The sequence below is a fragment of the Miscanthus floridulus genome, chromosome 3 (assembly GCF_019320115.1).
Source record: "Miscanthus floridulus cultivar M001 chromosome 3, ASM1932011v1, whole genome shotgun sequence".
Lineage (NCBI taxonomy): Eukaryota > Viridiplantae > Streptophyta > Magnoliopsida > Poales > Poaceae > Miscanthus > Miscanthus floridulus.
In genome coordinates this window covers 28,586,028-28,601,310 of record NC_089582.1, presented here as the reverse complement: position 1 = coordinate 28,601,310, position 15,283 = coordinate 28,586,028, and the positions used below count along the sequence as shown (strand labels likewise).

At 47.5% G+C, this 15,283-nt stretch overlaps 1 protein-coding gene across 1 annotated transcript; it reads left to right on the top strand.

The window, feature by feature from the left end:
• The first annotated feature begins 6,072 nt into the window (after nt 1-6,072).
• On the top strand, nt 6,073-6,972 carry LOC136543395 (disease resistance protein Pik-2-like). Its single transcript, XM_066535856.1, has one exon. The coding sequence runs from the start codon at nt 6,073-6,075 to the stop codon at nt 6,970-6,972; it is 900 nt and encodes a 299-aa protein (XP_066391953.1).
• The last annotated feature ends 8,311 nt before the right edge of the window (nt 6,973-15,283 follow it).

The window sequence follows — 15,283 nt, the reverse complement described above, 5'->3', positions numbered from 1 at the left end:
CGATGCGGACGACTCTGCTCGTAGCTTGTTGTGTGAAAGCGATACCCATTGACGTCATAAACGTTACATGACATGACCCTAAAGTTGAAGCCATCGGCAACCTGCCTCAATTCGGCACTTATAGACGCATCCCTATAGCACTGCAAAGTCAGGCTAGAGCGTTATGTTATTCACACAAACGACCAACTTGAAATCAAGAAACAAGGGGGAAGTTGGACGGTACCTTCTTTTGGAACCAAGAAATGAAATCCCGCTCCTTAAGAATGGTATCAACTTCATGAGGGCGAGGTTGCCTTGATTGACGCCAGAATAGATTAACAAATTCCCTGTGTAGACAAGAAACATGACGGGGTTGGATGCAGAATAGTGACGGTGTAAGTAACAAGTTCGTTGAGAACTTACTCGATATACGGCGCCACTTCATCTAGGTTGGCCAACAAATATAGCATGATACTGCGCCACTCTTCATTGCTCAAGGTCTTTGGGCTCAATGCACTCGCTCTTCCGAGTGACCCTTTCAAAAGGCTGAGGGTAGATTTATTTTTGTCCTCATTGTAACGAGCCGGTCGATTATGCACGCTAGGAAGGTTGCCCTTATAGTATGTTGTTGTGAAGTTTGACACCTCCTCGTTAATGAATGCCTCTGCCATGGAAGCCTCAATTCTGGCTTTATTTCCACATTTCTTGCAAATAGTCTTTAGACATCTCTCAATTGGATAGCACCAGCGGTTCTGCATGGGCCCCCCCATTCGTGCCTCATACGGGAGGTGCACAATCAAATGCTGCATCGACAGGAAGAAGCCGGGTGGAAATATCTTCTCCAACTTACAGATCAACTCAGGGGCTCTTTTCTCCAAGTCAGCCACCACGTTTCGAGATAACTCCTTGGCACAAAGCTGGCGGAAGAAATAGCTCAACTCTGCCAGCATGACCCAGACATGCTCAGGGACGAAGCCTCGAACCATCGATGGAAGAAGGCGCTCAATCCATATGTGGAAGTCATGACTCTTCATCCCTAAGACTCGGCCAGTAGATGAGTTGGCCCCCCTCTTAAGATTCGCTGCAAACCCATCAGGAAACATTAAGTCCTTGATCCATTGGACTACAATTGTCCTGTGCTTCTTTTCCAAGACATAATCGCCCCTAGGCCTTCTCCATGTCTTGCCGGCTCTTGGTGGTCGCATCTCTAGGTGTGGTCTATCGCATAGCCTTGCTAGGTCCGCTCTAGCCTTAGGGTTGTCCTTTGACTTGTCAGTGTCCATGAGTGTTGCCCAGAGAGCTTCGGCGACATTCTTCTCAATGTGCATTACATCAATGTTATGTGGCAGGGCCAGGTGCTTAAAATAGTGAAGCCTCTCCAAGCCCGACTTATGAGTCCACATATGTTGAACACCATACCCCACGAAACCAACTCCGTCTTCCTTGGCAACAAGACCATCTATCTGAGCGTCAGTCATCTTCTGTGGTTCAGGGTCTGTCACTACGACACCTTTCGTAAAGTTCTTAATGTCTCGTCTGAATGCATGGTCAAGAGGGAGGAATTGTCGATGTTTGTCGAACGAGGAAAACTTGCCACCACTCTTCAACCTAATGAACTGCAGAGCTGCCTTGCATACCAGGCATGGGAACTTCCCATGGATACACCAGGCGCTGAATAGACCATACGCCAGAAAGTCATGCATCGAGTAGTGGTACCAAACGTGCATTGTGAAGTTCCTCTTTGTAGCACGGTCGTATGTCAGTACCCCGTGATCCCATGCACTGATCAACTCATCAATCAAAGGCTCTATGAACACACCCATATGTTTCCCCGGATGACTAGGAATTATCAGCGACAAGAATATGTTCTGACGTTGAAGAAGGACGCCGGGGGGGGGGGGGGGGAGATTGACGGGGATAACGAAGATTGGCCAACAAGTGTATGGGGCCGCCATCATTCCAAAAGGATTGAACCCATCTGTTGCAAACGCAACACGCACATTACGAGCCTCTAGAGCTTTGTCAGCATAAATGCCATCAAATGTTTGCCATGCTTCACCATCTGATGGATGTACCATCTTGTCAGGATTGTCTCGGATGCCATTTTTGTGCCATGTCATCTGTTTCACGGACTCCTCGCTCATGAATAGCCGTTGGAGTCTCGGTATGAACGGAAGGTACCGTAGGACTTTCATGGGGATTCCAAGCTGCTTCTTCTGCCCATCACTAGATTCTACCTCCACATACCTAGAGGACTTACACTTTGGATAGTACTTTGCTTTCGCGTGTTCTTTCCTAAAGAGGACGCACCCGTTCTCACAAGTGTGTATCTGCTCATACGACATCTTAAGAGCTTTGAGGAGCTTCACTAACTCGTACATGTTCTTCGGCAGCGCGTGATCTGCCGGAAGCAGGGTCCCAAAAACTACCAGCATACTATCGAAGCAGTCTCAACTCATGTTATGCATGGACTTTAACCCCATTAAGAGTCCAATGGCATCGAGTTGAGAAACATTTGTCTTGTCATGAAGGGGCCTCTTAGCCGACTCCATCATGTGATAGAATGCCCTTGCGGTTTCCTCTGGCTCCTGCTCCTCGGTTTTGTCCGTACATCGTTCACCGAAGTGTGCTTGGTGGAAGTCATCCATCATGTCTGGTACCCCGCCATCACTATCAAACTCCTCCAAGCGTGGCCTCAATGCCTCATCTCTAATACGATGGCCTTCACCATGGCACACCCACTGGGTATAGTCTGGCGTAAACCCAAACTTGCAAAGATGTTCCTCAATGACCTTCCTAGTTTTCCTATTCCTGTTTGCACATTCGCTGCAGGGACACCACACCTCTGTCGCTGCTTGAGCACCCACACCAAATGCTTTGTCCAAGAAATCCTCAGTCTTCTGTATCCATTCACGAGTGACCTGATTCTGACTACGGTGGCCCGTGTACATCCAATCACGGTTATCCATCATCTACCATATATATAACAGAGTAATATAACCATCAATAGCATATGCACCGCTTGCCTACTATCTAATAGGTAGGGATAGGTCCTAATCCCACCCGCGGATGCGTAGATGAGGTTAGTTTCTATGCTCTGCTCCAATCTGAGATAGAATTTCGGCAGCACATCCCCGCTGTTCTCTCGATACACGTCCTGGAAGGGAGAGTGTGTATCCGGAGAACAACAGGGAGGTGCTGCCGAAACCCCATCTTGGACCGGACCGGACCATACAAACTAAATCATCTACGCATCCACAGGCTGTCCAAATAACGTGGACAATCCAAAATAGATACGGTCGCAGATATGTAGAGATCCGCATACCTACGACCGTATCTCTTTCGGACGGGAGACGCCTAACTGGTTTACACAATCTAGCTAGGGTTACGGACAAAGGGCTTATACCTAGGGTGGCGGTGGAGTGGAGAGGTGACGCGGTGCAGGCAGACCCGAAGGAAGACGCTCGGGGTACTCCGGGTCCCCTCCGTCGGGCTCTTCTCTGCAAAACAAGAAACACAATTTATAAGTTCAAAATTTCGGTAGAACCTCCCCTATACGAGGAGGCTTCCAAAACCTGCAAGGAAAAAGACGGCATGATGGCCGACATCCACAATTTCGGCACGATGGCCGACACAGCGACATATGGCACGATGGCCAACACATCCACAAAAGGCATGAAGGCCCACTAATCCAGAAATGGCACGAAGGCCAACAACAGGCGGGAGGGGGGCTTTACCTTGGGTGGCAGTGTAGTCGGGCGACACGGAGTCGGGATCACCCTCGTCTTTGGCTTGACGTGGGGAAAACGGCGACGACCGCTCGGCGTGACGCGACGACGCGGGGGCGTGACGGTCGTCGGCCTCTCCTTCTCCCCTCCTCTCTTCTCCCTTCCTCTTCTCCCCTACTCTCCTTCTCCTCTCCCTCTCCCTCTCCTTCTCCTCCTCTTCTCCCCTCCTCCTCCCTTCTCCCCTGCTCCTCTTCTTCTCCCCTTCTCCTTCTCCTCTCTTCTCCCTTCCTCCTCCAAATGCTCTCTGCACGGCCGGCAGGGGCGCACGGGGCCGGCCGGGGGTGCACGGGGCCGGTCGGGGACGCGCTGGCCGCGGGGGTGGGCCACCGGTGGGCGTGGCTGGGGGCGCGCGGGGCCGACCGGGGACACGCTGGCCGCGGGGGTGGGCCACCGGTGGGCGTGGCCAGGGGGCGGCGGCGGTGCCCGACCACCGGGCGAGGCAGGGGACGACGCGGCGCCGACGACGACGGCGCTTGGCGGGCCGGGCTGCTGCTCCGGCGGTGCGGGGACGGGGCGGGGGCGGGGGAGAGGCTGCGGCGGCACGGGGGACCAGCGGCGGCGAGAGGAAGGGGATGCGGGGCGCGCGGGCGAGAGGAAAGGCTGAGTGGGCCGTGAGTGGTTTATGTGGACTGGGCCTTTGCCGAGGGCCCAGATCCGGGCTCTCGGCAAAGTTTTTTTTTTTATTTTTTTTAAAAAACTCTTTGCCGAGAGCCCTTTGAGGCTCTCAGCAAATACAAAAAAAAATTTGTTTTTTTCCCAATTTTTTTCTGGTGGCTAACAATAATATTTAAAAGACATATTTAAAATTTGGAGTTTTTTTTATTTTATTAGCTATATTTAATAAGTTTATTTCATTTACTTGAATTCTTCCCGGTAATTCAAATTTGAACTGCAGGTGCATCGAATATTGGAATTGAGTGATTCCAAAAATCATATTCATGGTATTGCATGTGGTGTGAGACCGTATCCAGTGACAGATGCCAAATTTGGCGCATCGTTTTCACGGAACACGGCGAGGAACTTGCGTGTCACATGCGGAATTGTCTGGGTTTTAGGCATCGGACATCGCAACTTGCTCGAAACCCACTCAATTTTTTATCACAGCCTATACATGCGATGAAATGACACCTCGACAAGTTTCGTGAATTTTGGACTTCGTTTCCATTTTATATAATTTAAAAATACTTTACACGCAAGTTCCTCGCCGTGTTCCGTGAAAACGATGCGCCAAATTTGGCATCTGTCACTGGATACGGTCTCACACCACATGCAATACCATGAATATGATTTTTTGAATCACTCAATTCCAATATTTGATGCACCTGCGGTTCAAATTTGAATTACCGGGAAGAATTCAAGTAAATGAAATAAACTTATTAAATATAAATAAAAAAATAAAAAAAACTCCAAATTTTAATATGTACTTTAAGGTACAACAGTAAACCCAGGGAAAAATTTGGAAGCAAAAAAAGGAAAAAAAAAATTTGCCGAGGGCACAAAAACGACACTCGGCAAAGTAATTCTTTGCCGAGGGCCAAATTCTGACCCTCGGCAAAACAGACGGCAGGTGAAGGCCGTTTGCCTGCCGTCACAGGTTTGCCGATGGCCATGTTTTGCCGAGAGCCGGCCCTCGGCAAAGATAAACTTTTGCCAACGGCCTTTCTTTGCCGACGGCCGGACCCTCGGCAAAGGGCCTGGTTGCCGAGAGGAATTCTTTGCCGACGGCCTGGCCTTCAGCAAATATGGTTTTGCCGACGGCCTACCGTTGCCTAGGGCCGACTCTCGGCAAACCTTTCTTTGCCGAGAGCCCGACATTTGGCTCTTGGCAAAGAGGCTGGCTCTTGGCAACGGGCCTGTTTCCGGTAGTGACAGTGGCCAATGCATGCAGCCCTGATAGTATTAATAGCCACTGCAAGTACATTCACAAGATGGAACCCCTCAAGCTTGAAGATTCGAAGAAGTTGTTTGTTAGCAGAGTGTTTGGATCCATGGATGCCTCTTACCCCAAAGAATTTGAAGATGTAATGGGCGACATCTTGAAAAAATGTGGTGGGCTGCCATTGGCCATTGTCAGCATCGCTAGTGTTTTGGTTGGGTACAAATCACCTGGAAGCAAAGACAAGTGGGATAGAGTCTGCAAATCACTTGGTTCACAGATGGAGAGCCACCCTACCCTTGAGGGGATGAAGCTATAGTCACGGTTAGCTACAATCACCTCCCGTATGAGCTCAAGGGTTGCATGATGTACTTTAGCATTTTTCCAGAGGACTACGTAATTAGAAAGGACCGGCTACTGAACAGATGGATGGCAGAAGGATTAGTTCATGAGAAGCGGGGACTGACCCTGTGGGAGGTTGCAGAATCCTACCTGGATAAACTCTTGAGCAAGAACATGATTGAAGAGGCAGGCCATTTGGAGGGTCTTGCATGGAAGCAGCAGACATACCGAATGCATGACATGCTTCATGAGGTCATGGTGTCCAAGTCCCTGGAGGCTAACTTTCTCAGCCTGCACGGAGGGCAGCACAAGGGGATGTCATGTGGCAAGATCCGTCGCCTCTCCATCCATGCTGACGTAGATGGTGCAAAGAGAAATGATGTGGACTATGGAGGCGAGAATGATTATTTGGATATGCAGCATGTTCGATCACTGAGCATGTTCCACCTCCGTGGGCAGCACAAGCTCCTGAAAAATATTGGTAGCTTCGTCCTCTTGAGGGTGCTTGACCTAGAAGATTGCAAGGGAGTAACAAACAAGCACGTGAGGTACGCCTGCAATCTGTACCTACTCCGGTTCCTAAGCTTGAGGGGCACAAACATTACAAAGGTGCCTTGGCAAATCGAGAACCTAGAGCATCTACAGACGCTCGATTTGGACTACACGCTCCTCACTGAGCTACCGGAGACCATCACAAAGCTGGAGAAACTTGAGCACATACGATTCTCCAATAGGGATGATTTTTGGGGTACAATGTGGACTATACCCTGGGGAATCAGCAAGATGAAGGCCCTACGCGTGTTGCGTAGAGTAACTCTTGGGAACGATGACTCCGATGCTGCCCAAGAGGTTACGCTTGATGGTAACAAGGACAACACTGCACTAATCCACGCGGTCGAGCTGCTAAAGGCTGACGGCAGTGGTGGTGGTAGGCTCTCTACTAGGTCCAAGAACAACGAATTCCAAGTTGCAGTGAAATATCGGTGATTGTTTCAATATCTGTTGCATGCTTTTCCGCTTGAATTAATGTATATATCTTCACAAAATAGTACAGTGTATAATTTCCGTTGTTGGCAATGTACGTAGTATCTGAGTACAATATTCTGATTACTACAAGATGCATTAGCTCTGTCGTTGTAAAGAAATTAGTAGTAATAAAACTTTGTCACCGCATTGATGCATGTATTCTGTGTGCACAACGTGACAACGGTACGGTAGAGACGTGCACACATCAGACAACTAATAATACATAGGGATATGCGCGCTCCTCTCCACGACAGAGAATATGCATGTGTACATTAATCTTGGGCATTAACTATTTGCTTTGTGAGCATATTATGCACGCTAATGCTAGGAAATGGGCATCCGTCCACCCGGACGCTCCGTTGGTGGGCTACGTGACACCAGCCTAACACCCTCTGCTCCTCCATTTCCAAATAAAAAATCCACTCGTCTACGTACTCGTTCCTATCCGCTCACTTGATCCTATCTGCTCGCCTCCCGCCCCCAGCGCTCGGCCACTGGCTAAGCCAGGCGCAACGCGCGACCAACTCCGAGGCACACTGCTTGGCGCCGACCCTACCAGGCCACTCCGGCGTGCTGCCGCCATCATCCCCCGTCGTACCTCTGTCCCCCGCCACGCCATGCTCGTCCTCCGCCACGCCCAGGATGCGCTGGCCCGGGTCGCGGAGTAGGTGCTCGCGCGGCTCGCGCAGGTGCTCACCCAGGCCGCTGAGCAGGTCCTCGCCCAGGGGTGCACCGGCGAGCTCCATACGACCCGGCGGCGTCTAGCTCCGTGATTCTTCCAAGCAGCAAGGTGACATTGCACGCTGATAACGCATGTTGCAAGAGTATGTTTCAAGTGTTTCAGATGTTTCATGTGAGTGTTGCAAAAGTAGATCAGAATGTTGCATATGTTGCAATGGTCGTATATGTTGCCATCATTTCCTTTAAAGCGTCGTGCTATGAGAAAGAAACATTTTGATGAAAATAATAGTGAGGAAGTCATCTTGCAAGCCGAGAAGGATTTTAAAGTTTGTTACTTTCTAGTTATGGTTGATATGGCAAAAAATATCATTGAAAAGTAGATTTGAACAACTCCAGGCATTTAATGAGATAGTTGGGTTTTTAATGAGTTCAACAAACTTGAAGTCCTTGGATGGTCCTGAACAAAATTTGTGTTGCACAACATTGGCAATAGCTTTCTCTCATAATGGCTCATCTGACATTGATTTAAATGATCTAATTTCTGAGCTAAGGGTTCTGCAATCCGCTTTGTCAGATAGAGAAATGACAGCTATGGAGATTTTTGAGTTTGTTACAGAAGGTGATTGTTATCTAGTACTTCCATTGCTTATCGCATCTTGTTTACTATGACAGTGACTGTGGCATCATCCGAAAGAAGCTTCTCAAAATTAAAATTCTTAAAGAACTATTTGAGATCTACAATGTCACAAGAGAGGTTGAATGGATCGGCAACATTATGCATTGAGAAGCAATTGTTGGATGAGATTGATATTGAAACCATCATCGATGACTTCGCATCAAGGAATGTTAGAATAAAATTTTGAGGTAATTTAATATGTATACAAATTATTTCATATGAATATTGCTTTTGCATTAGTAACATTTTGTGTATATGTGTATATACTACCAATGAGTAGTACATATAAAGGCCCAAAATTTTAGCGTCGTTCCAGGTCCAAAAACACTCAGGACCGGCCCTGCGTATGTTGCAAGTGTATTTATCTGAATGTTGCACGTGTTTCACACATAAGTTGCATGTGTTTTATCTGGATGTTGTATATATTTTGCCATGGCTTTTCAACCGTTTTTCAGATGTTTTTACATGTGTTTCAGACGTATGTTATAAATGTTTCAACTGTTTTCGAACGTATGTTGCAAATGTTTCATTTAGATGTTTCAAAAGTAGATCGGGTGTTGCATCTCCATCCTCGCCTTTTGTTGCCTCGCCTCGGTGTCTCCTCGTCTTTTTTGTGTTGGTGATGTTCATGCGACGTGGACCCGCGTGGGGGCGGGCAGCGTGGGTGGGGCGAGTTGTTCGAGCGGCGCGGAATCCAAGCGGGTGGGACGTGGGGTACAGAGCAAGCGCAGGGTGCGGGGAGCTGTGTCCGGACGCGGAGCTAGGGCCAGACGTCGGGACGCTAGCCTGACCCACTATTACGCATCGTACGTGCTGGACAATGCATGCTTTCGGTGCGAATTCTGAGGTAGCCCTGAACCTGAGCCTTTGACTCAGTCCAGGCCGATCTCCTTGCTGGAAATGAGCGACAGCAACCGAGAGCTCAACATCCCGAAAGCAAAGAAAGGATCGGAAGAGCGCTAGGTGACAACTGATGGGGCCGGCCTATATATATGGCTCTCGGTCCATGTCCCACGCCACAATGAGATCGAGGCCTTCTCTATGCTCCGGAGTACTGGCATGTTCGCTTATTGAGCTGTTTTACCCTTTTGGTGGCCTGGCATAGCACGTCGTTAGCAGCCATCTTTAATTCCATATACTTAACAGCTCGTTTCTTTGGAGTTAGGAAAAGTTAATAAAGTTCAGCCGCCAAATCATAGCGGAGGGAAGCAAACAATAGAGGATATTACATTTCTTGCCCCAATTCAATGCAAGGAATACGTGCTAACAGATTGTTCCATGCTACTAACTTGGACCTTAAGAGATCCCTACGCCAAGAAAGGTTGGGTGGCACCTAAGCAATATTGTAGAGAAAAGGATACTATTTAAACAATATTGCGTTACCCGGCCACTTGTCCTCCTCCAGCTGTGATCCATCTTTTACAATGAATGATCCAATACGAACGAAATCCGGGCTTAACCTTCACGAGACCAGACCAGAAGTGTGAGTCTCCGATTTTCCACTCTATCTGAGCTAAAGGCTTGGTACCTAGGTACTTGTTTTGGAGCAATATTATTGCTGCCATGTACCATCTGATGTGAGTACTTTGAACAACCATTTGCTTAGCAAGTTCGTGTTTTTGATATCTAAGTCATGTATATGTCTAGATCACCAAGTTTTTTGGGTTCACACAAGACGCTCAACTTGGCGAGATAATATTTCTTTTTTGTTGATCTCCCTTGCCAGTGAATTTAAGAGCCAATAATCTATTTTTTAGTACACACCTTGATATTGAGAAAAAAAGGACATTATAAAGAATGGAAGGCTAGTGAGCACTGAACTAATCAGTTTCAAACAACCTCTAATAGAGAGGTATTTACCTGTCCAACTATTAAGTATCATCTCAAAGCACTCCTCCATGATCTTAAAAAATTCTTAGTTTCTCAAAATGGAAATAAATAAAAAATTGATTGGAAAACTACCTGCTTTGCAGCCGAATAGATCCTTATATTGATCTAATGTTTCTTGGACATCTCCAAAGCAATACAACTCGCTTGAGACCTGACACCTCCTCGAATGCACAAAGCAAGAGCTTCAAGTCATGAGCTTTTTCTAGATCATGTGTCGTCTGCATACTATAGAATAGATAAGCTGTCATCAACTAGATGTGTTACATACCCTTGATTTGTCCATCATCTTTCACCCTCTTTATAATGACTCTTAACATATCAGCCAGAATATTAAAAAGGAGCGTATAAGGGATCTCCCAGTCTAAGGTCTTACTTGCTTGGAAAAATGTCCAACATTATCGTTTACATTACAGCTACAGTACTGCCACTTGAAATGAAGGATTCCACCCAAGTTATCTGTTTGGCTGAGAAACCTTGCATTCCTAGTGTCTGAAATAAGAAAGGTCACTTCATTTTGTCACACCCTTTCCCAAAATCTATCTTGAAAATCACCCCATTTTTTTCTCTCTAGTGTAATTCATGGATGGTCCCTTGCAAGAGTACAACACTCTCTAGGATGTTTCGCCTAGCATGAAAGTTGTCTAAGTTCATTTAATAATTTGATCCATCAATATGTTCAATCTGTTGGTTGCCACTTTGGTGAAAATTTTAAATCTCAAATTCAGCAAATAGATTGGTATATTGATGGATTAGCTAGCTTTGGTTCTTGGACTTTTGGGATAGGAGTAATTACTCCAAAATTTAAACTAAACAGTGGCAAATCACCCTTGAATAGATCCTCAAACATTAACAACAAGTCCCACTTAATAGTTTCCCAAAAATGTTGGTAAAAAGTAGCTAGAAAGCCATCTGTACCAAGTGCTTTGTTATGTTCCATACCAAACACTGCATCCTTGACCTCATTCTCAATATAAGGGGATATAAGGAAATCATTTTCATAATTCCTTGACTCATCTAGAGTAAAGGCATTCTCTTCTGGTGCCCAAAAAACTTTTGTAAAACCTTGTTATGTACTCTTTGAGCTTCTATTATCCCTCAAGTTTACCATTCTCTTGGTCGAGCGAGAAAATCCTTTCTTTCCTATGCTTGCCATTGGCTAGCATTTGGAAGTATTTAGTATTGCAATCTCCCAATAAAAATATTTTTCACCTTAATTTACTGATAGTTTTTAATTTCCTCCTCTCTTTTGAGCAAGTTGATCTCTCTCAAAATCAGTCAAATCCCTAATTTTAGCGACAGTGTCTACATCAAGAAAGTGGATTGGAGCTTGGCCTTTTTTTTGTCTATACACACCTCCATTATGACCTACCCACACATGGTGTTGTTGTTAGGGCACTCAATTTATTGTTCCTACATCGGACCGAGTTTCATCACTCCACTGTCTTATTCCAGATTTCAGTAACACAATCATGAAAATCATCATGAATGAACCAACTAAGTTCAAATTTGAATCATTTTGCATTTCTCACTAAAACCGTTGTACCCATACCTAGGAGTAGTGTGTGGTCGAAAACATCCCTTTCTAAAGTGTGTAAAACTTTAAAAGTGCGCTTCCACATTCAACAACAAATCTATGACTAACTGTTATTTCCTATGAGAATTCTGCTAAATCTCCGAGAGGGGGTATATAGTGCCAAACGAAATCTGCACCAACCGAGAGGCATGGAAGAATCTTCTTTGACATGTCTTTTTTCCTGGTCTCCATAATAGCAATGAAATAACCACCAATAAAATATGATTGTATGCTAAAGAATTTGGTTGTTCTCATTTGGCTGTCTACTATATGTTATACACTATACATGAACTGGGAGCATATATAGCTAAATGTTGTTAGGATCCTCTAACAATTTATTTCTGAGAATACCTAACAATTTTGCCAAAACATTATGGATATATTAGTTGCACTTCATTTACTTGTCATTCACTTATAAAAAAAATTCAGTTTACTAGCCTCCTCCCACTCCACTCCACCAAGGCTTCCTTAGGCCCATCCATATTGTCAATCGCCAACACGTCAACTAATACCTTCCTATGTCCTCAGACGCACATGGGCGCATCAGCATCACTTGCATCCATCTATCACCCCTTGCCTACCCCTAACCCCATGTCTCTTTAAATCCCAATCCCCACATAAGCCCAAGGTTGACTGCTAGGCACACTGAGAGTGGGTGCATGTATGATGGCATGGTGGTGTGCAACAAATGGTAAACGGTTTTGGTTTGGGAATACCCAACATTAAAATCTTGGTTCCACCACTATGAGTGTGAGTGCATGTTTACTATTGTTATGTAAGCATGATATTAATTACTAGCCTTTTAATTATCAACCTAAAACTACTAGACAGTACAACAAAGGTAACTTAGGCTAAATAAAACCATAAAGAGATGATTGCTAGATTAATTCATTCAAAATGGATATCATATTTTGGATTCCTCAATATGTATTATGATAATTCTCATGAAAAGCATTGGCAAAAGCACATATTGTATGGCACCACCATCACATCATACTATTTCTCATAAGTGATACATATTAACCCTGAATTTAAGTATGAGCTCAAATATTATTTACAACAAGATTCAGGGGCTCCACAAATTATTTAATATGGTCCAACAGCTAAGCAAACTACGAACACAACCCAACAGAACATTTCTCAAAATAACCAAACGACCACCAAGGTCATTTACCCATATTGCATCTTAATAGGGGAAAGTGTAGTATGGGTATGTGTAAGCATCACGAGCACCTCATTCAGCAGGGTGAAAGTAACTAGAGACTTGGTCCTCACCTGAAGTTTCTGCATTAAAGCTACATGAGGATGAATATTCATGGAAGATTTACTCCACACAAATATACTGAAGGATATGAATGGTAAATTTGAGTATGAAAGCTACAAGCCTGAATTTGTGCATCGAGCATAAATAACTTAATCATCATAATATGAAAAGGACAAATGAGTTAGTATTGATCCAAAGAAAACCATGAAAATGTCATATGAGGAACAATTGCACCTTAATAACATTGCTTAACAATTTTGAATCCATGCAATTGCACAACTAGTATCAAGGAGAAAACAGTGCATGTACCATTTATTAAATTATCATCTTTATTTATAATCATTTTGTACTGTGCACTGCGAGATGCCACTTGGTGACACCGGAGCTAGCGCCACAGCCGCCGCCGCGCCCATGGTCGACAAGGCCATAGGCGGGGAAGGAACTTTGGATGGCGTCCTCGCGTGGTCCGAGTGCTCCTCGTCCGAAGAAGGGGCCGAGCGAGATGGGCCAGGGAGCTCCACTTCGACGCAGTCGGCCCACCAATTGGAGGAAACAGCCTCCAGATGTGCCCGCCCAGATGCTTCCCCAAGCTTGGGTCCCCCTGGGCCTCCGCAATGAAGTTCCGGGTCAAACACGAGTATCCAGCCCACCAGCCCACACGTGCTGCTCCCAGGCGAGACCGCCCTGAGCAGGTGGGGCGAGGGGCTTGGCAGAATCAACCGTGGCTTGGCGACCTTGATCCCCGAGCTGGCAAAAGTCAGCATCGTAGCCTCAAGTAGCATGGGGCCTCTCCAACCTGCTGTACTACACCAGACGTGGCCTCCCTGCAACAAAGCAGGTGGACATCAGCAAAGCATGGAGCAACAGTGTCTGCAGGTGACAGAGCTCTAGGCGCACAATCCCGAGGCCGCGGCGATGCGACATCCAGGATCTCGCGCGGCCCACCAATCGCGACGCTCGCCCCCATGGGCCCAGCGTTTCCCACGAATAGCGAGCAATGGACCGCCCCAATGAGAACGGATTGCCAACCGGAACTTGCCGGGCCCAGCGATGGTCCCCCGCCATGGCCGATGCCGGCGGGCCCGGACCTAAATGTGCGTGGCGCGATGGAGCGCTCAGAGTCAGCAGAGGCATGGGCGCGACAACCACCCGAGGAGTGCCGGTGAGGCGCCCCAGCGGACAGTTCCGAGCTCGATGCCACTCGCGCCTACAGTCGAAGCAACGTGAAGCGTAGCAACAGTCAGCCTTGACGTGGTCATCAGCCAGACAGTTGAAGCATAATCCAACGAGCTCCAGCGGCACCGGCTTAGCCAGCCGAGGCTCCGCCCTGCGGCGCGATGGCCATGGATGTGATGATATCCCTCCGCATCGGGCACCGACGACAGGCGGGCCAGACGCACCACCACGGAGGCCAAATGCTTCCCAGAAGCAGTTCGCTCGGACTCGCGACGGGGCGCACCTGCCGCGTCCATGACGCCGTAGGTCTGTCCCGTGTGCCGGGGCTGCCAACCCTCAACGTCCAGAGCTGAGACCCGACGACGCGGGTCCAACCGCTGGTGTGCGGGGATGCGCTGGCCTGCTGTTGCGGAAGATGCAGCGGCCATGTGCGGTGGGTCTGGCAGTGCTCGGCCACCCGCCGAGTTCAGCCGCTTGTGACGCGAACAACGACGTGGCGGGCGGCGTCCCCTCAGCGCTCCAGCTAGACCGGTTGATTCGGCGACGGCGTCGACCGCCCCCCTGGGTCACGGCAACCTTGGGTTGACTGGCCAGGGCAGTGGGAGCAGCCAGCGCCCGGCAAGGGGCTTTGAGGTACAGCGCAGGACAGCGTTCTTCTTTCGAGTCGTCGAGGAGTGAAATCTCGTCCCAGCGCATCGTCTTTGATTTGCCGGTGGAGCAGGGGAAGAACGGGACCGCTTTAGGAGAGAGGGCGGAGGGAGACTTGCTAGAGTCAGAGGGGGCGGGGATCTGGGAAGTGGCTGCTGGAGCCGGAGTGGTGGCTGGTAGGCTACGTTGGTGGGAGCCATGTGAAGGGGACCATGACGCCTAAGAGGGGGGGGGTGAATTAGGCAACTTAAAATTCTAACTCTAAACTATGGCCTCTTTTTCTAACCCTAGCAAAACCTATGCAAAAGATAAACTATCTAAATGTGCAACTACGGTTTTGCTAGTGTGTTGCTATCTCTACCGC